This window comes from Myodes glareolus, chromosome 22, assembly GCF_982192425.1.
Source record: "Myodes glareolus chromosome 22, mMyoGla1.1, whole genome shotgun sequence".
Classification (NCBI taxonomy): domain Eukaryota; kingdom Metazoa; phylum Chordata; class Mammalia; order Rodentia; family Cricetidae; genus Myodes; species Myodes glareolus.
In genome coordinates this window covers 34,411,003-34,432,969 of record NC_142047.1, presented here as the reverse complement: position 1 = coordinate 34,432,969, position 21,967 = coordinate 34,411,003, and the positions used below count along the sequence as shown (strand labels likewise).

The 21,967-nt window shown below is 41.2% G+C and overlaps 1 protein-coding gene across 1 annotated transcript in view; it reads left to right on the top strand.

Annotated features, from left to right (window-relative positions):
• The window catches only part of Sntb2 (syntrophin beta 2), a 79,194-nt gene that overhangs the window by 35,320 nt on the left and 21,907 nt on the right, over positions 1-21,967 (top strand). Inside the window, exons 2-3 of the mRNA XM_085681632.2 lie at positions 8,029-8,242; positions 18,638-18,848. Of these exons, the coding sequence (XP_085537758.1) occupies positions 8,029-8,242; positions 18,638-18,848 (425 nt within the window). The remainder of the gene's footprint in view (positions 1-8,028; positions 8,243-18,637; positions 18,849-21,967) is intronic.

The following is a 21,967-nucleotide window of genomic DNA, read 5'->3' as shown; positions in this document are numbered from 1 at the left end:
AGACAGGGTTTCTCTGTGTAACCCTGGCTGTCCTGGAACTCGCTCTGTAGACCAGGCTGCCCTCGAACTCACAGAGATCCACTTGCCTCTGCTTCCCGAGTGCTGGGATTAAAGGTGTTTGACACACAGCACTACACATTGTATTTTTTAAAAAAATTTTTTTTATTATGTATACAGGGTTCTTCCTGCATGTATCCTGCAGTACAGAAGAGGACACAAGATCTCATTACAGATGGTTGTGAGCCACCATGTGGTTGCTGGGAATTGAACTCAGGACCTCTGGAAGAGCAGCCAGTGATCTTTACCTCTGAGCCATCTCTCCAGCTCCATTGTAGTTTTTTTTAAAGAAAGTATTTAAGCCAGGTGGTGGTGGTACATGCATTTAATCCCAACACTCAGAAGGCAGAGGCAGGTGGATCTCTGTGAGTTTGAGGGCAGCCTGGTCAGCAGAGTGAGTTCCAGGACAGCCAGAGCTGTACAAAGAAACTTGTCTTGAAAACCAAACCAAGCAAACAAGCCATCTGCTGTAGTGTGCTTGCTAATACGCAGGGTTTCCTGGGCTCTGTCGTCAGCAATGTGGTGCTGTATTTAGTTCATTGTGAGAGGCGGTATTATTTCAGTAAAAGTTTTTGCTTCTTCTTTTCTCAAAGAGGGGAAAACTCTGCAGGATAACTGTGGTGATTTCTAACATATCTGTAATTCCAGCACTTTGGAATCAAAGCCAAGAAGATCTCAATTTTGAGGTCAGCATGGCCTTGTAAAAAAAAATTTTTTAAATGGTCAGAACATTTCACTAAGTGTAGTAGCACAGACCTATAATGTCCGGTACTCAGAAGGTTGAGGCAGGAGGATGGTAAATTCAAGACCAACATGAGCTATATATATGTCACCCAAAAAGGTAAAAGAAAAAAGAAACAATACATTGCTTCATATGAAGCAGTACTTCTTTGTAGAGAAAGAAGCAGGAAAAGCATACTTAACTACCAAAAAAAATCAGGAAGGCCATAGAAAATAAGTATAAATTGAGGTGGGTGTGGTGGCCTGTACTTGTGATCCCTGCACTTAACCCGCAGAGACAGGAAGATTACTGCAAGTTCAAGGGAAGTCTGGGTCCTGTCCAAAAAAAAAAAGCAGAACTCCAGAGAAGAGTCCAGGAAAATCTGCCATGCTGAGGAGAACAGCAGATCTCTTCTGCCCTCCTCACCTTCAATCCTCGGAATAAGATGATTTAACTAGAGAGAGGAGGAAGGCAATGAGTGAGTGTGGATCAGTATCAAAGGAAAGCGATTTCCTGTTTCTTTATTGCTGTAAGAGTCTTAAATAATCACACTTACTGTGTGGCCTTTCCAAAGGCGGATTTACGGTGGCTGTCTTCTCACAAAAACACCTAAAAATGCCGACCTAGGATGTTTAAAATACACTCATGTATTCTGTTACAGTTTGAGGGAACTTTTACAGAGAAAAAAAAGTTAAAAAACTATTTAAGAATTATTTATTTTATGAGTAGCCCACAGCTACTTAACCCTATTAGACTAGTAGGTAAAAGCCTGCCGAGAAGAAATTATACCGTAAAAAGCCCCAATTATTTTAGTATAGTTGGGGTTTGTGTGTTTATATATGTGAAGGTGTGAAAGCCGGTGTTTCTGTGCTAATGTAATAGCCATGTAGAATTGAGCCGAGGACAGTAAAACCTTTTTTGGTCAGTTTGTATAAACTCCTAAAAAAAAGGCCTTGTTTTGTTTTTCCTTTCTTTGTTTCCCCTTTCCCCAATCAGGGTTTCTTTGTGCAGCCTTGACTTTCCTGGAACTCACTCTGTAGACCAGAGTGGCCTCGAACTCAAAACAGATGTGCCTGTCTCTACTTCCCAAGTGCATGCACCACCACTACCCAGCCCCTGTTTGGTTTTGAGACAAAGTCTCACTATGTAGTTCTGGTCAGCCTGCAACTCACTATGTGGACCAGGCTGGGTTGGAATTCAGAGGCATCTACCTACCTCTGCCACCCTGGTGATGCTGGTGTTTGCTACCATGACTGAATTTTAATTTAATTTAATTCCTAGGGGCAAATTTCCTCTCTTTCTTACTTCTGGTTTATTTTGACTTATTCCACCATAGCCCACAGATTTAAAAGAAAACCTAAATTCTTTGTTTTCCTAGTAGTAATTCGAGATCTTTAGAGAATAGCTGTGGCCTGTCTGGCACACGCCTTTAATCGCAGCACTCGGGAGGCAGAGGCAGGCGGATCTCTGTGAGTTTAAGACCAGCCATAAAGACTGTGGAGGGTGAGAGTAGTTCTGATGCCTCAGTTGATGTGCACAGGGCTTTGGTTGCATTAGAAAGGAAGTGTGTATAATAAACTGAATGGAGGGCTGGAGAGGTGGCTCAGGAGTTAAGAGCACTGATTGCTCTTCCAGATGTCCTGAGTTCAATTCCCAGCAACCACATGGTGGCTCACAACCATCTGTGATGAGATCTGATATCCTCTTCTGGTATTCAGGCATACATGTAGGTAGAACAATGTATTCATAATAAATAAACTTTTAAAAAAAGCTGAATGGAAAATTCTAGGACCTCATAGACTGCATTTGCTTCCCCCACCCACCCTCTTCCATGATTAGATCCTTGGGTTCGCTAGGCAAGCATTCTACCACTGAGCCAAAGACACATCCCATTCCAAAAAGTGTTGAGATCCTGTCTTGTATGGGTAAGTGCACATCCTGCTTCTCAAGACAGTCTCTTTTTCTCACTAAACTCTCCCCCCCAAGGAGTAGCAGGAATCAAACAGCTTTCCTCTCATATCTGGGCATAGGAAAGATCTCTCTGCCAATCCTTCCAAGAAAATACCCTCACATACCCACCCAGAAGCATGTCTGTCTTTTACCTTATTCCAGATCCAATTAAGTTGACAATCACGATTAACCATACATACCACTTTGGACATGCTCAACGTATAAAATAGCAAAATCTGGCTTTGGGGGAAACAATTTATCCATGTTTATTCAGGAATCTTGAATATTTCTTTGACCCAGTAATTAATTTCTCCCGAAAAATGTTCATTGCAGCTCATTAATGATGGAGAAGGATCATCTGTCTATTGTGTTACTTTCATTGGTTATTAAAGAGATTGTCTTGGCCCTTGATAGGACAACAGCTTAGATAGGCAGAGTAGACAGAACAGAATGCTGGGAAGAAGGGAAGTGAGGCAGACGCCATGATTCTTCTTCCCAAGACGGATGCTGCCTCGACTCATGTGGTAAGCCACGACCTCGTGGTGGCATACAGATTATTAGAAATGGGTTAGTCAAGATGTGAGAGTTAGCCATTAAGAGGCTACAGACTAATGGGCCAGGCAGTGTTTAAAAGAATACAGTTTCTGTGTCATTATTTCGGATAAAGTTAGCTGGGAGCCAGGTGGCGGGACGCAGCCCGCCGCTCCTTTTACACATTAAGGCTAAATACCCAATAATTAGGGAATAGCCTAGTAAATTATGATGAACATTCAATGGAATATGATATGGTGATTCTTGAATAATACTTAAGAATTGATGTGGAAAATATAATGCCAGAAAGTTTGGAAAATATAATACTAGAAAGTTTAGAAGATAAAGTAGAATTGGGTTTTTTTTTCCTTTCAGCATTTTTATTTGATTATCTTTGGTGGAAGAAAGGAGACTGGAGCCATGACTTAGTGGTTAAGAGCACTACTGGCTGCTTTTGCAGAGAACCTGATTTTGGTTCTCAACATCCACTTTGTTGGCTCACAGCCACATATAACTCCAGTTCTAGGGGATCTGAGGCCCTCTTTTGGCCTCTGTGGGTATTGAATGCAAGGGGTACACATACAGACAAGTAGGCACACATCAATAAATAAAAATAAACATTTTACAGGGACTGGAGAGATGACCCAGTGGTTAAGAGCATTGGCTGCTCTTCTAGAGGACCTGGGTTCAATTCCTAGCGCCCACATGATAGCTCACAACCGTCTGTAATTCCAGTTCCAGGGAATCTGACACTCTCACACAGACATAAGTGCAAGCAGAACACCAATGTACACAAAAATAAATCATTTTAAAAAATAAATAACTTAAAAAGCTATATAAACATTCTTTTCTCTTTTCCTTCCTCCTCCTTTTCCCTCTCCTTCTGTTTTAGAGACAGTCTTAACTTACTACTTAGTCAAGTTAGTGACCTTATTTTTAAAAATACATAACACAGGCATTACATTTATAATGTAGAGAATTATATATTTAAAATCAACATATATACAATCACTAATATTTTGATAAAAATCCTTTGCAATAGATTTATAGACACATGTACAGGACAGATAATGTTTATTAATTACAATTATTTACTTTGTGTGTGTGCAGAGATCAGAAGACAACTTGCTGGAGTCCTTTCTCTCCTTCCATTCTGTGGAGTCCCTGAGAATGAGGTCCTCAGGCTTGGTGGCAAGCGCCTTTACCAGCTGAACCATCTCATAACAGCCATGGTTTTTTTGTCATTTGAAAAGGAGAAGGGGCAAGTGGTATTGACACATGCCTTTAATTCCAGCACTAGGGAGACAAAAGCAGGCGAATCTATATGAATTAGTGGCCAACCTGCTCTACAGAACCAGTCCCAGAACAGCCAGGACTACACAGAGAAACCCTACCTCAAAAGACCAGAAAAAGGAGACGGTGTTAGACTGATACTTTTCAGGATGGATGGGAGCGCTTTCAATTTGGTTTTCTTCTCGTGTTTTTTTGGATAAAACCTAAAGCCTCAAGGCCTAGACAAGAACTCTAGGACAACCTAGAGACTTCCCCTTGATTAATAAGTAATCAGCGCAGGTAAGATAGAACATTAGCTCTAACGTCTGAGCACTTAGAGCAGTACCCATAAAGGAATTTTCTGTGTAGGTCTGGCTGTCGTGAGACTCGCTCTGTAGATCAGGCTGACTTCAATCTCAGAGATCTGCCTGCCTCTGCCTCCTGAGTGCTGGGATTAAATTTTTATTTTATTTTATTTTATTTATTGGTTTTTTTGAGTCAGGGTTTCTCTGTGGCTTTGGAGCCTGTCCTGGAACTAGCTCTTGTAGACCAGACTGGCCTCGAACTCACAGAGATCCACCTGCCTCTGCCTCCCAAGTGCTGGGATTAAAGGCGTGCGCTACCACCGCCCGGCATCGCCCATGAGTTTTTAATCTTCCTCTTTGCACTACTTGAGTGCTGGGTTTACAGGCATAAATTACCATGCTTGTTTTGTAAGGTGCAGAATGTCAAACCATTGCTGTGTGCATGCTAGAAAAGCAGTCTACCATGCGGGCTGCTCTTTCAATACAGTGGCCCTTAGGTTGGGTGTGTGTCTGCTTTGCTTTTGTTTTAGCATGTTTGTAGTAATCATATTAGAGATGGTAATCCTGAGTAGATCATTAAGGACACTTCTAATCATTGTACTTTTCAAGGGTACTCATTTAGAATGGCTTTGTTTCCCCCAGTTGGTAGCCCAGTAACTGGCATGGTGCTGTAAGTGTTCAAAAGCATGGCTCTGCCATTGGCATTGATTGAAACCCTTAGGAATTTCTGCCAAGTTCTCGTGATCTAATCCTCTCCTAAAAGCACAGAGCTCAAGTGTGTATTGAAATGCCTGAGTCAGCTGCACAAGGGATATACTGGCTACTCTCCTGCTCATTCTTTCAGGATGAGAAATCTCCTTGGTGACCCAGGGCAGCAAGCATTTACTCTCTCCACCCAGAAATGCATTTCTAAAAACATGCAGGAAAAATACATACACATATACAAGTGTCTTACTATATCTAAATGGCAGCATTAGAATTATATTTCTTAGTATGCTTGGTTTCAGCAGATACTGGTGTGGTGTTTTTTGCTTGTTTCATTTGTTTAAGACGGGGTCTCACTTTGTAGCTTTGGCTGTCCTTGAACTCTCTAGATAGACCCAACTGGCCCTGAACTCAGAGACACACCTGTCTCTGTATCCCAAATGCTTAGATTAATAACATATGACAATGACTTTATCTCTTCTACTGATTAGGGTTAATTTTTAAAAATTTCTCTGGGTTTCTAAGTCAGGAAGGCAAAGAAAGGCACCTGCTGTTTATCGAATATTCACCGTGTGCCCGGAGCTTACACTTGTTTAGAATCAGTCTTGTTTTTAGATGAGGACCTTAGAAGCAGCAGGTAAAACCAGAGAGCTTTGAAGCAGTAAGAACTGAACCAGGCAAGGCCACAGCTGTCCTAATCAGCAACTGCAAGTCCACCGCCATCAGCAGCGTTTAGGCTGCAAGAGCCCAAGTCTGAGAGAATTCTGTTCCATCAGGCACCGACTCTTTCAGAGCCACTAAGGGAACTTATGTAAATCTCTGTTCCTCTAAAGAACTCAAGAGTCAAAGGTTGAGATGGAATTTTGCTCCTCAGAGAGACTGCATAGCAAGTACCTCACCTCCTCTCTTTCTTGTATCTCTCCAGAAGGCTCCCCAGTTCTCCTCACCCCTCCTTAAAAGCCCTTCTCCACCTAGCTCCTCCCCACCACTTCCTGTCAGCTAGTTGCTAATGCAACCTCCTGACTGCAGATGAATTTTATTTAATCAAACACATCTTTGCATCATTAAACAAATGTTCCACAGCATAAATAAAAATAACACACCTCGCCACATGGTGGTGGCACAGTCCTTAATCCCAGCACTTGGGAGGCAGAGGCAGGCCTATCTCAGTGAGTCCGAGGCCAGCCTGGTCTACAAGAGCTAGTTCCAGGATAACTAACTTTAAAAGTAACACGCTTTAAAATAATATTCTACAACAAAGGTATCTCCATTGTGTTGTAGAAGTGTTGGGTATTCATAAAAAAAACATTATTGAATGGAAGATAATGACCAGCTGAGTGCTGTCCACATTATTAAACAAAATACAAGTAGTAAACAGTAAGCCTAATATACTATCATTGTGTAAATTGGTGGATAGTGTGTCTGTTCTTACATTGTGCTTAACACATGTAGCACCTCTCCATGATCACACAATAGTTACCTTTATTGATGGAGATCTATCATTATTATAAAACCTAGTACTCCTGAGTTTTGTTTTATGTGAATGTGTATCAATTATACCTCATTCAAAACCTAAAACCTGAAGCTTTTCGAGCACAACTGTGACACAAGTGAAAAATTTCATACCTGACCTAAGATAGCCGTCCAGATACTCTTGCCTAAGTCGCCTTCAAGCATATGTGTACTGTTTATATGAAAATGAATTTCTTGTTCATCCTCTCGTATATATACGAATATTTTTATCTCTGTGTATATATGAATACTTCAAAATTTGTAAGGCTTCTAGTGGCTAGCATATCAGATATGGGATACTCAACCTATGTTATGTATTCGAAAGAGAATTTAGTGGGAGTAGACTATTTTGAAAAGGCAGGGGGTTTCAGTTTAGTTGACTTTGTGCTTTTATGTACTTTAACACATTTCTTTTAAACACAGTAATAATGTTTATATAACTTCCTATACCCCATTAAGATTAAGCATTCCTTTAGGGCAGGATGCAGCCCTTATTTGCCCTTGTATCAGTTGAGCTATTTTTTCCTCAAAATTTGTTTATTTTTATTTTATGTGCATTGGTGTTTTTCCCTGAATGCATGTCTGTGCGAGGTGTCAGATCTTGGAGTTACAGACAGTTGTGAGCTGCCATGTGGGTGTTGGGAACTGAACCCAGATTCTCTGAAAGAACTGCTGAGCCATTCCTCCAGCCCCGTCAACTGAGCTTTAATACTTTCCTTTGCATAGGGAAGAAAGAGATATATTTTTCCGATATTTGAAAGGTTCTCATCTACAAAAGAGATGAAGATTGTTAGGTTTCTCATGGGTGAGTCCCCTGAGTGAGTTCAGGGGATGTGGAGTTAAGCTCAAGGATATCAATAGCATTTGAAGTTTGCTTTTCACTTCGCTGCAGATGTTGCCTGTATGTGAATAGTCCGGTTTTCATTACATCAGAAACAAAAATGCTAACCTCCTCTGCTTTTGTTTTTTTCATAGTCAAATTCATCCGAGAAGTAACACCGTATATCAAGAAGCCATCTTTAGTATCAGATCTGCCCTGGGAAGGTGCCACTCCCCAGTCACCAAACTTCAGTGGCAGTGAAGACTCTGGTTCTCCAAAGAATCAGAACAGCACCAAGGACAGGAAGGTCATCCCTCTCAAAATGTGCTTTGCTGCCAGAAACCTAAGCATGCCAGATCTGGAGAACAGGTGAGCAGTGACTGTCATCACAGACTCAAGGACATGCTACAGTATCAGTGCCTCCTGTCGAGTAAATTATCGAGAAGAAAAATGATTCTGAGATCAGAGGTCTGTCTTTATTTTTGAAACCCTGGATGGTCTCAAACCCACCAGACTCCCATGTCTTTTTATAAGGGTATTATTTATTTATTTATTTTTGATTTTCCAACGCAAGGTTTCTCTGGAAAAACCTCAGCTGTCCTGGAACTTGCTCTGTAGACCAGGCTGGCCTTAAACTCACAGAGATTTGCCAGCCTCTGCCTCCCGAGTCTTGAGATTAAAGGTGTGTGCCACCACTACCCACCTATAAGAAAATTTCTTAATTGTGAGTATTGTAGTTCAGAGACCATATGACAGGTAGATCTGAGGCATCACCTGACAACTTGACTCTGCCAGGCAGTGGTTGCGCACACCTTTAATCCCAGCACTCTGGAGGCAGAGGCAGGTGGATCTCTATGAGCTACCACAAAGACCAGTCTGGTCTACAGAGCGAGTTCCAGGACAGGCTGCAAAGGTACAGAGAAACCCTGTCTCAAAAAACCAAATAGAAACAAACAAACAAATAAATAAGCTTCTTGAAGTGTTTTAGGTAGTATCTCAAGATTGTAGCTTATTTGAAAGTCTATTATTTTTTTAATTCCTGTGTATGTGTGTGTTTATATAAATGTATACTATTTGTGTGGGTGCCTGCAGAGGTCAAAACTGGAGTTATAGGCAGTAGTAAGGTGTCCAGCATGCTACAGAGAACTGAACTCAGGTCCTTTGCAAGAACATCAGGTGCTCTTAATCTTGAGCCCTATCTTCATCCCAAAAAATTGTAGCGTAAAGTGTCATAACTGAGACAGTTGTGGTAGCTCTCATGTAGAATCCCAGCTCTTGGGAAGCTGAGGAAGAAAGATCACTGTAAATTTAAGGCCTTCTTGGGCTACATAGTAAGTTCCAAATTAGTTTAGGTTATAAAAAAATTGAATAAACCAGTTTCATAAAAATCACAAAGTAGAACTGGAGAGATGACTCAGTGTTTAAGTGTACTGACTGCTTTTCTAGAGGGCATGGGTTCAATTCCCAGCACCCACATGTCAGCTCATAACTGTCTGTAATTAAATTTCCAGTTAAATTGACACCCATGGCAAACCACTAATTCACATAAAATAAAAATAAATACATTTTTTAAAAAATCACAAAGGGACAAAAAGCCTTAATTCATCTCTCTCTCACGCGCGCAAACACACACACATGCACACACACACAACCTCAGGCCAAGGAGGGCAGAAATGCTAAGCCCATTCATTATAAATCACTTCTAGAATAGATGCCCATGGCATTACTGTTGCAGCTAGAAACTGGAGAAAAGAGCAAAAGCATAAAATTTCTGTAGAACAGGGGTTGTGGGTATAGGGAAAGAAGGAAGGATGAAGGATGAAGGTGATTATTATATAAGCAAAGGGTTATGCTACCTTTATCATTTACCAAGACATCTGTTAGAACCCAGTCAGTCACCTTGACTTTCTTTAAAACTCTTGGTTCAGTCATATGCTGCAAAGCAAACTTTTTTTTTTTTTTTTTTTTTTTGGTGACTGGAGAGACAGCCGTGGGTGCTGGGAACCGAACTCATATTTTTGGTTGTGAGCCTACCCTTTAACGACTGAGCCATCTCTCCAGCCCACTGCAAACATTTTTAAAGATTTATTTTATATGTGTGAGTGTTTTGCGTGCATGTATGTCTGTGCGCCATATAAATACTTATTGCCCTTAGAAATCAGAAGAGGGCATCATATCTCCCTGAAACTGGAGTTGCAGACATTTTAAGCCATTTATAAGCCATCATGTGAGTGATGGGAATCGAGCTTGGGTCTTTTTTTTTTTTTAAGTCCTGGAAACTCATTCTGTGGACTACGCTGGCCTCGAACTCAGGATCTGCCTGCCTCTGCCTCCCAAGTGCTGGGACTAAAGGCATACACACCACCACCTGCCATGAGCCTGGGTCTTTTGCAAAAGCAAGAAGTGCTGTTAACCACTGAGCCATCTCTCTCTCTCTAGCCCCAAATGCTGGAAACATTTGTTAACTGTCAGGTTTGAAAGAAATCCTCAGAACCAAGTGTAAAGAGGAATGTGAAACTGCTAAAATTGTAGCAGGCTATCTGTATGTATATTTGCAGATGAGGAATCTAGGACAGGGATTATGAGAGGAAGAAAGTGATCTTACGGGAGATATGAGATGGTAATGGATTACATGTAAAAGGGAAGCAGAAAGGGAGCCAGCTGGAGGACGGAATGACTGAGAACAAAGTATGAGGATAGCACATACAAGAATGCGATGATGAAACCCAGTACTTTCAGCTTCGCAAAAGTCAAAACTGCATAGTATTTGGGGTGGGGGGCATGTGCCACACCCTTCATTCCAGTCAGATGATCCTCATACTTGGCCATGACATGCTGTACAAGGCTCAGGTGGCTGAGGCTAGGATAAAAATTCTCAGTCTTACTGCTGAAAAGGGATTTGTTCCTACTTGAAATACCACATTTGAAAATGTCCATCTTTTTGTAAGATGCAAATGAAAAGAGACTGAAGGTTATTCTATGAGGGCAAAGCTTGACTTGCATTGCAGTGTTCTCGAGAAAAGCAGGCAGGAGAATGACAAGTAGCTGGCGGGGATTGCACGCAGCTTTGCTTATTTCCAGGTTGTGGGGCATCTGTCCTTTGTGTCTTGGCAGAAAAAAAAAAATGCAAAATTATCACCTAAGCACACTAGGTTTTAAGACCTAGAAAACAGAGCTAAGCAAATGGGCTCTGGCACTTTGACCAAACTATTTGTCTTATAAATCTCAGTTTCCTCTTGAACAGGATAACAATTATGAGGGTTAAATAAGAAAATGGTTATAAAATTGGCACAGTAATTTCTTAAAAGTGTGTGGGTGCTGTCAGTTTCCCTTAGCTAAAATGTTTACATAATTTTTCTGTCATGTTTTCTGTCTATAAAATGAAAATACAGCCTGTTTGTGTCTTTTAGAGCCACATCAGGAAAGCCGGGAAGATGGCTCTGTGGGTAAAGTTTTTGTTGTGCAAGCATGAAGACCTAAGTGCAGATCCCAGCACACGTGTAAAAGGGCAGATTTGGCATGCATCAGGAATCCCAATGCTTAGAGACAGGAAGATCCTAGGGGGTTTGCTGACCAGCCAGCCTAGCCAGCCAGTGAACTCCAAAGAGTACTAGAGGAAGACAACCATCACTGACCTGGCCTACATACACATACACAGCATGCACACATGTTTGTATACATCACACACACACACACACACACACACACACACACACACACACACTAAGATAAAGGAGATAATACCAGTAAAATCACTTGGAGCTCTTTAGTTCTTAAATTTATCTAAGCCCTGTCAAAACGCATGTCAATTTATTTATTTGTGTGTTTTTAAAAATTGTTTTATGTGTGTTTTACCTATATGTAAGCCTGTACCCCATATGCCTGCTACCCCACAGGGGCCTGAAGAGGTCAATGTATCCTCTACTGGCCTAGAACTGGACTGGAGAATCCTCTGGGCCTGGAGTTGCAAGTGATTGTAAACCACCATGTGGGTGCAGGAACCAAATTCAAATCCTCTGGGAAAGCAAGCCGTGCTCTTAACTGTTGTGTGATGTTTTACTCCTTTACTCTTTTGACTTTTGGGGGGGACCCACCACCCAGTTCCCAAATAAATCACATATGGAGGCTTATTCTTAGTTATGAATGCCCAACCTTCGCTTTGCTTATTTATGACCAGCTTTTCTTAAATTATCCCATCTACTTTTGCCTCTGGGCTTTTTCCTTTTCTTACTTCTGTATATCTTACTTCCACTCTTACTCCATAACTGGTTGTGTGGCTGGCCCCTAGTGTCCTCTCTCCTTTTCTTGCTTCAAAAAGCCCTTATGCTTCTCCTTGTCCCTCCTTAAAATTCCTTCTCTACCCGGCTTCTCCCTGCCGCTTCCTGTCTGCTAGTTGCTGACTCAGCCACCTGACCGCAGGTGAATTTTATATGATCAAACACATTTTTGCACCTTTACAGAGATCTTCCACAGGCTAAACAAGAGTAACACATCATAAAATCATATTCCCCAGGGGCTAGAGAGATGACTCAGGTTAAGAGCATACTAGCTGCTCTTTCAGAGGTCCTGAGTTCAATCCCCAGCACCCACATGGCAGCTCACAGCCATCTGTAGTGAGATCTGGTGCCCTCTTCTAGTGTGTGTATACACAATAAATAAAGAAATCTTTAAATCATAATGTGGTCACCTGATGGTGGCTACCTGAGCAATTTTCAGTTTGGAGTTAGTTGTCATGACTATTATGTACATCTTTTTTTGGTCATGCATTTTCATTTTACTTGTGAGAACTTGGTGGAGTGGAATTAATACATGTGGCAGGGAATGGTGATGTATGCCTTTAATTTCAACAGTAATCCTGGTACTCAAAAGCAGAGGCAGGTGGCTTTCTGTGAGTTCTAGGCCAACCCAGGCTAAAGACCTTTCCTCAAAAAAGCAAACAAACCAAACAAGCAAATGATAGATGTGTGTTTTATTTTAAAAGGAACTTCCAAGGTTAGAGAATTGGCTCAGCAGTTAGACTTCTCTTCTGGTGGACCATTCATTCCAGTCCCAAGGGGTCAGATTCCTTCTGACCTCCACAGACACCAGGCACACACATGGTACACATACATATATGGAGGCAAAACACTCAACACATTAAGTAAGTAAAATAAATTTAAGAAAGAAAAAAAGATTTCCAGACATTCTTCCAAAGTGACTATGCCATTTTATGCTAATACCTATAAGAGTCAACAGTGTGAGAGTTTCCTTTGCTCCATGTTCTTCCCAGCATTGTCAGTAGTAACTATTCTGAAGGGTATGTGGTAAAATCTCATTGCGGTTCACCTTTCATTTTTTTTTAATATTTATTTATGTGTGTATGTATGTATGTATGTATGTATGTATGTATGTATACAATGTTCTGCCTGCATGTATGCCTGCACACCAGAAGAGGGCACCAGATCTCATTACAAATGGTTGTGAGCTGGGAATTGAACTCATGACTTCTGGACGAGCAGCAAGTGCTCTTAACCTCTGACCCATCTCTGCAGCCCCGTCCTTCATTTTTATGTGAAGGTTTCACTAAAACCAAAAGGGAAACGGCTTGTTTCTATTGTCATTATTTTACTGCTTTGATTAGGTTCTGTATTAAAGCTGGTGGGTAAATGAAGGTTACTGCCTTTGTCCACCTGAGCTTCTACTGCCTTGCTAGATGCTTCTGACAATAGTGTTGTGTTATGAAACTTGAAAACTAATTAATTAATGATGAAGTCCAGTGAGAGAACATGAGCCTATTCCTTAGCAAGCAGCGGTGTCCTGTAGGAATGTGGCGGTTTTAAATCTGTCTTTTGCATTGGCTCACACTTTCCCATCTTCATTCTGACTGTTTTTTAGTAAAAGGTATACTTGAGATTTGTGATAAAAATTACATGATTATTACTAAATTTAACTCATAAGTTATGTCAAAGACATAACCAAGCAGATAAAGTAATATAAGCCGAACTTACAATTCCATGCTTCTGTCTACCTAAATATTGATTTGACTTGTCTGATCAAACTGGAATTAAATTTCCCAGGAAACCCTCAGTGGTTTGACTGCAGTCCAAAACCTTTAACCTTGTAGCTGCCTCCTATCTCCTATGGGCTCAGTTACTGGCAGATTGCCTCCGTTTCTGCTATTAGCAGGGTTTTCATTTTAATTTTCCCTTTTAAATAGCTCATTTCGAGCATTATTATGTTGCCTTTGTTGGTTTTGAGGACTGCTCCAAGACAGACTCTTCTGATCCTAGACTCAGTTCTGGTTGGGAGTTTTTTGTTGATTAGCTTTTCCCCAACCCCTTTCCAAGAAGCTGCAAGATTTCTCTTTCCATAAACACTGGTGATCCCACTGGAAAATCAACTTCCTGACCTTTTCATCGTTTGAGCCCTGTTGTCCTGCTGCTCACTCCCAATTAGTCAGGTTTAGCTTTATTCTATAACAGGTTTATTTTCATTCTTCCAGTCATTTATAATTAGGATCTAATACCAAGATTTTTAGAAGTCTTAATAGGATACTCAGTGTCCAGTGGATGCCATGACCTATCTGAAAGACTGTTTTTAGGACTGTTTTATACAGTGTAAAGGTTTTTTGGGTTTTTTTCCAGAAAAGAATTGGGTTTTGCCTAAAGAATTTAAACTGATTTCTTTCTTTAGTGCTAACTAGGTCAGTAGGAGGAGTGAAGGAAATTTCTTGTCTGGTTCTTGCCAGCCATTTTAGTATGTTTAAAGAATGTTAATGCTGGCCTCAGTGACAGAGCAACAGAGTGGAAATAAATAAGCCCTTCTAGAAGATGGCCAGCCTAAAGACATTCAGTTTGAACTACGAATTGCTTCTCCCAGCCAGTTTGGTGGGGATGAGAATGACTTTGACTCTTTTGCTAGGATGAAGTCATGAAAGTCATTGGCCACTTAGTATGGAGAATTCTGTTTGTTCGTTTGAGACAGTTTCATGGTATATCCTAGGCCACTCTAAAATTACTATATGGCCCAGGCTGACCTCAGGTTTCTTGAAATTTTGCCTTAGCTGCCTGAGCACAGGAGCCACGGTGCTCAGCCAGGTGCATTTTTGTTTGGAGGTGGATTTTGTTTATTTGGCCTTTTTGGTTTTGTCTTTGCAGTGGTGGGAATTGAACTTTAGGGTCAAAAACTCAACTGAGGCACATTCCTAGTTCCTGTTTTTATCTTTGGAGATATAACTCACTAAGTAGGCCAGGCTGGTGTGGACCTCACAGTCCTCCTGCCTCTTTGTAGTGCATGCTTTAGTCTCACTTTCAGAAATAGCCTTGCTACCAATTCACTACCCAGTTAGTGATTATGGAGTAGAGTGGCTGGGATTTGGCCCTTCCATCTCATTTTAGTTAGGGTTTCTATTACTGTGATGAAAAACTATGACCAAAAGCAATTTGGGGAGGAAAGACTTTATGTCATCTTAGAATCCTCAGGTGATACTCCATCACTGAGGTGAGTCAGGGCAATTCAAGGCAGAAACTGGAGCAGATGCCATAGAGGAATGCTGCCTACAGGCTTGCTCCCTATGACTTGCTCAGAACCCTGACTTCCTGCTAAGACCTATGGTTGTTTGCCAGCTTCCCATATTTTGTTGTAATGAGCTCTCTGAGCTCATAGGATTATTCTTTAAATGTTTGGTTAATTATGTGAGTTTGTGCATGCCGCAGTGTATTATAGAAGTCAGAGAACAACTTGCAGGAGTCTGTTCTTTCTTTGTACCAGATGGGTTCTTCAGATCAAAGTCAGACCATTGGGCTTGGCAACAAATATCATTACATGCTAAGCTATCTCACCAGCTCTAGAATTAGCTTTTTTTAAAAAAAAATTTATGACTTATTTATCTTTATTTTATGTGCATAGGTATGAAGGTGTCAGATGCCCTGGAACTGGATTTTCAGACAGTTGTGAGCTGCCATGTGGGTGCTGGGAATTGAACCTGGATCCTCTGGAAGAGCAGTCAATGCTCTTAACCGCTGAGCCATTTCTCCAGCCCCTAGAATTAGCTTTTTAAAAAGCCTCCTTAGGACTTGCAGTAGTGGTACAACCCTTTAATCCCAGCATTTGGGAAGCAGAGGCAGATGGATCTCTGAGTTTGAGGCTAGACTGGTCTACTGTAGACAGAAGTTTGTGTCACAGCCATTTAGTCTCAGAGAAACACACAGAGGCTTATATTAGATATAAACTGTTTGAGCTATTAGCTTCTTATTAATTAGCCCTTTTTTTTTAACTTAACCCATAATTCTTGTCTGTGTTTAGCCATGTAGCTTGGTACCTTTACTCAGTAAGGCATTCTCATCTTGCTTACTCTGCATTGGTGACTACATCTCTTTCCTCTTTCCAGAATTCTCCTAGTCTGGTCACCCTGCCTATACTTTCTGCCTGGCTACTGGCCAATCAGTGTTTTGTTAAACCAATATGAGTGACAAATATTTACGGTGTACAAGAGCATTATCCCACAGCAGTCCATCTATAGATTGAGTACATGAACAGCCAGGGCTACACAGAAAAACCCTGTCGCAAAAAAAGAAAGAGAGAAAGGAAGGAAGGAAGGAAAGAAGAAAGGAAGGCAGGCAGGAAGGCAGGCAAGCTTCCTTAGGGAGGTACCAGGTTTATAATGAGCTCACCACACAGAGCCAGTTTGGTAAGTGTGCCCAAAGTGTAAAGCACTCCCCTGCAGTCCTACTTTGCCTTTACTACCGCAGAAGTATCTGGTTTTTGTTTTTGTTTTTTTGTGATATTTCAAGACAGGGTTTCTCTGTAACCTTGGCTGTCCTGGAACTTGCTTTGTAGACCAGGCTGGCCTGAAACTCACAGAGATCTGCCTGTCTCTATCTTTTAAAGCACAGTCTTCATTATAGCCAGGACTAACTGTCCTCTATAACGTCTTTTGTGACCTATAATTAATTGTGATTTATCAACTGTTCATTTTCTGCCTTCCCTGTTAGACTTAGGCTCAATTAGAATAGAGACTGGATTTTTTTTTCCATTGATCTGTGTTTCTGCAGTGACAATACCTGTCATTTAGTAGGGACTCAATTAATAATGTATCTAAGGAAGGATTGACTGGGGGCCAGGGAGGTGTCTCAGTGTTTGAGAATGATTGCTTTTCTCCCAGAGGTCCCAAGTTCAGTTCCCAGCCCACACCTATGACTCCAATTCCAGCTCATCTGATGACCTCTTCTGGCGTCTGTGGGTACTTACACACACCATAAACACAAATAAAGTAAATATTAGAAAAAAGTATAGACTCATTAGAATTTGAGAATAAACATTTGCAATATAAAATAACAACTTAAAGTATTTGGAGCTACATAGTGGTCAAGACCTGTCATCCTAGCATTTAGGAGGATTATCATGAATTTGAGGCCAACCAGTGTTATATAGTGAGACCTATCAACTCGCTGCATAAACCTAATGACCTTAATTTGACCCCATCTCACTGTAGAACTAGAAGAGTAGGGCAAGGATGCCTAATGCATGACTGGTAGAAGCCTGGAGGCAGCCTTGGAATTGCTGATCTAAAGGTAACTTTAGCCAAGTGTAGTAGCAGCAGCAGCAGCAGCAGTAGTACATGTCTTTAGTCCCAGCACTTGGGAGGCAGAAGCAGGGGGATATCTGTGAGTCTGCTGCGACCAGCTGAGTCTATACAGCGAGTTCTAGACCAGTCAAGACTATATAGTGAGATTCGGTCTCAAATAAATTAATAAAATTCCAATTTTTATAAAGAATAATATTCACAAAGAAAAATAATATCCTGCTAATATCCCTTTATTTCAAATAAAAGAATTTTAGTTTATTGTTAGGCTTTTATACTTTATACCAGTATTATCTAACTAAAAAAATTTAAATGTGCTTTTTGAGACAGAGTTTCTCTGTGTAACAGCTCTGGCTGTTCTGGAACTCTGTAGACCAGGCTGGCCTCAAACTCACAGAGATCCACCTGCCTCTACCTCCCGTGTGCTGGAATTAAAGGTGTACACCACCCTGGGTTTTTCTTTTTTCTTTGTGGTTATGTATGTGTTTTTGTGCGTATCTGTCCACATAAGTATAGGTATCCACAGAGGCCAAAGAAATTGGCTCTCCTGGAGCTGAAGTTATAGTCAGTTTATATTATTATTATTTGAACCACCTAATTTGGGTGCTGAGAGTCAAACCTGGGTCCACTACTCAAACAGCAAGTGCTCTTAACCACTGAGCATCTCTTCAGCTCCTAATTATTTTCAAAATATTAAAAAAAATTAAATATAAAATTCTTTTAGCTTTGTGTGGTGAAATTCACCTGTGATTCCAGCACTTGAAAAGTGAAGGCCAGAGGAGCAGGAGTTCAGGGTCATCCTCAACCACATAGCAATTGTGATGCCAGCCTAGAGTGCATGGTGTACATAGAACCCTGACTTTTAGATACTAAATATACCTATTTGTGCCCATGTGTGGGTGTTGATGTTGGTGTTCCTGCCTGCAATGTCCAACAGACTTCTGTTTCTTTGACATAGAAATTAAGGAAAAGTGAAGTGTCCCACTGTTGGCCATCCCATGGGCACAGTACATCAACAAATCCAGCTGTTAGTCCCAATTATTGTCCATCCATTGTGTTTTCTCTGGTATTGGACTCTCAGAAATTAAAGTATCTCTACTTGAAAATCACATTCCTATACTAGATTTGCAGTTAGCAAGTTAACTCTGGTAGTGTGATGGCTTGGAACTCAGCTCATTTTTCTCTTTTCTCTCTTCATACAGATTGATAGAGCTACATTCTCCTGATAGCAGGAACACCTTGATCCTACGCTGCAAAGATACGGCCACAGCACACTCCTGGTTCGTAGCTATCCACACCAACATAATGGCTCTCCTCCCACAGGTATTGGCTGAACTCAATGCCATGCTTGGTGCAACCAGTACAGCGGGAGGCAGCAAGGAAGTCAAGCATATTGCCTGGCTGGCAGAACAGGTAGGTGGAAGACAGAACAGGGGTTTTACTCACCCCCACTCAGACTTAGAATGCTTCCCTTATGACATATATCTAGACTATTTATATCCGTACCCACCTACATAATCTCTCACTCTTTTTCTCCCTCTCTCCGACGTGTGTATGTGTGCGGTGTCTCACCAGTAGATCAGGGTGGCCTTGAACTCACAGAGAACCTCCTGCATCTGCTGCTCCGGGATGGATTAAAGGCCACCATGCCTGTCTATAGATCCATCTATAGGTTATGTATCACTCAGTTCCGGAACACCCACATTGCAGCTCTTCTGTTTGTCTTGTTTCTCCTCCCTCCCTCCTTTCTACAGTCTAGCCGCTGGTCTCTAATCATCACCCCAGCAACAGAATTAGCTTTTGTGGTTTCATCATCACAATACAGCTAAAAGGAGGTTCCTGGTACCCCCCCCTCTCTAAACAGCGTGGGGTGCTCATTATGATTTAGGACTAGGGTCAAGAAACCGGAAAGCTATCTTAGTGGCTAAGAGTGTTTTCTATGCATCATAAAGACCAGAGTTCAGATACCAGTACCTACATAAAAACTGTGTTGTAGGGGCTGGAGAGATGGCTCAGAGGTTAAGAGCATTGCCTGCTCTTCCAAAGGTCCTGAGTTCAATTCCCGGCAACCACATGGTGGCTCACAACCACCTGTAATGAGGTCTGGTGCCCTCTTCTGGCCTGCAGACATACACACAGACAGAATATTGTATACATAATAAATAAATAAATATTTTAAAAAAAAACTGTGTTGTACAAGTGCCTATAACTCTTGTTCCAAGGAATCCAGCACCCTTTCCTAGCCTCCGTGCACCACCTACATGGGTGTCTGGGTCAGTGAACTTTGTGTATTGTTAATACTTAGCAACATGCTTTGACTCTGCTGTAATAGCAAGCAAGAGAGTAAATGGACATGACTATGTTTTAGTAAAACTTTAGAATAAGTTGAAGGATGGATTTGACCCAGAGATCATAGTTTCTCCACTCTTTTTGTAGACTATTAATAGTGTTCCCACGGGCAACAGTCTCTAGTTTATGTCCCCAAAGTAGAGAAATTTAAAATATACAAAATATAGGGTTGATGATATAACTCTATGGTAGAGCACTTGTCAGGTGCTCAATCTCTGTGAGTTTGAGGCAGCCTGGTCTACAGAGTGAGTCTCAGGGCTGGTTCCATAACTACTGAGAAACCCTGTCTCCAAAATGAAAGATACAAAGATACAAAGAAACAAAATGGCCAGGCTGTGATGGTGTATGCCTTTAATCCCAGCACTTGGGAAGCAGAGGCAGGTAGATCTCTGTGAGTAAGAGACCAGCATAGTCTACAAGAGCTAGTTCCAGGACAGTTAGGGCTTTTACACAGAGAAACCTGTCTCGAAAAACAAAACAAAACAAACAAACAAACAAACAAAAAAAGATTATTTCTGGGAACAGAATGTAATGGCACACACTTTTAATCCTAGCAGAGGCAGGTGGAATTTTGAGTTCCAGGACAGGCAGGGTTACACAAAGAAACTTTGTCTCAAATAAATTAATAAAGTAAATAAATATTCTTTCTGGGCCAGGGCCCATGAAATGACTGTAGGTTAAGTGTTTGGTGCCCAAACCTGATGACCTGAGTTTAATCTTCAGAGCCTCATAAATGTAGGAGATAACCAACTCCACAAAATTGTCCTCTGACCTTCATATACACAATTTTTTTTTAAAACCTTTGCTTGAAGACTTTGTCAGAATCTACTGCCCAGCATGGAATGTTTTGAGACAGGAGAGATGGAAAGCAGAAGGGGCTTGGGCGGAAGCTCACTTGTCTGCTCCATTAGCCCCATCCACCAGGTAGAATTGTTTCTTTAAAGATTTGGAGGGCTAGAGAGATGGCTCAGCAGGTAAGAGCTCTTGCTGCTCTTCTAAAAGACCTGGGCTTGATTTTCAGCATCCACATGGCAGCTTATAATGATCTGTAACTTCCCTTCCGGAATCTGGTTCCATGGGTATGCAAATGCATAGATATATGCAGGCAGAACACTCATACACGTAAAAGAAATAAAAAGAAAAAAATTAGTTTATATCAATTCTTATATTTGGACAGTGAGAGTTTAGAAAGTAAGGGGATATTTCTCCATCTGTAGGATAATCTCCAGAAATGACTGGTCATAAGGAATGCTAGTTATCTACCTCTAGACCTCAAATATTTCCACGATTTACTACTGACTTAAAATAACAGACATTGACTTCATACAGGTTCTAGGGTTCATGGCCTTAGCTGGATAGTTCTAGCCAAGGCTTTCTCATGAAGATAGATAGAGTCAAGCCATCAACTAGCATGGCATTCATCTGAAGTCTTCAAGACCCGATCTCAGAGACAGAGATTGATTGATAGAATCATGGGATTTCAGAAATATTAATAATATATTTAGTAATATTTAGTGTTGCCTGTTTATTAGGAAATAAGTTTAGAAAAAGCTGATGTTTGGCCAGGTGTACATGTGTGGGTGTAGAAATACAAGCAAGCTGAAATCCTCACATTGTTATCCCCTTTTTCTCTAGCCAGAAACTTAGTAATAGAGCCTCAAGGCTGTTTGTGCTGATACCACAACTGAAAATACATACTACATATATAGGCAACATTTTGACTCTACTGAAAATAAACAATATCCGTAGACAGGCAAATAAGCAAACAGAAGAGAGAAGAGATGTTCTTTAAAAACCAAGGGCTTCGGGGGCTGGAGAGATGGCTCAGCAGTTAAGAGCATTGATTGCTCTTCCAGAGGTCCTGAGTTCAATTCCCAGCAACCACATGGTGGCCCACAACCATCTGTAATGAGATCTGGTGCCCTCTTCTGGCCTGTAGGCATACATGCAGACAGAACACTGCTATCTCTCCAGCCCCAAGAATGAATTTTAATAGCTGATCTCATCCTCCTGCCTTCATTTTCAAGTGCTGGCTGGTCTTATAGACATGTGCCACTATGCTTGGTAACTGATATTCTTCTACCAGATTGCAGCTAGAGAAAAATGACAGCTTAGAAAACTAGGGTGCATTGGTCCTCTCATTCCTCACTTCTGGGATCAGCCTGTAGCTGAGAGACACAGAG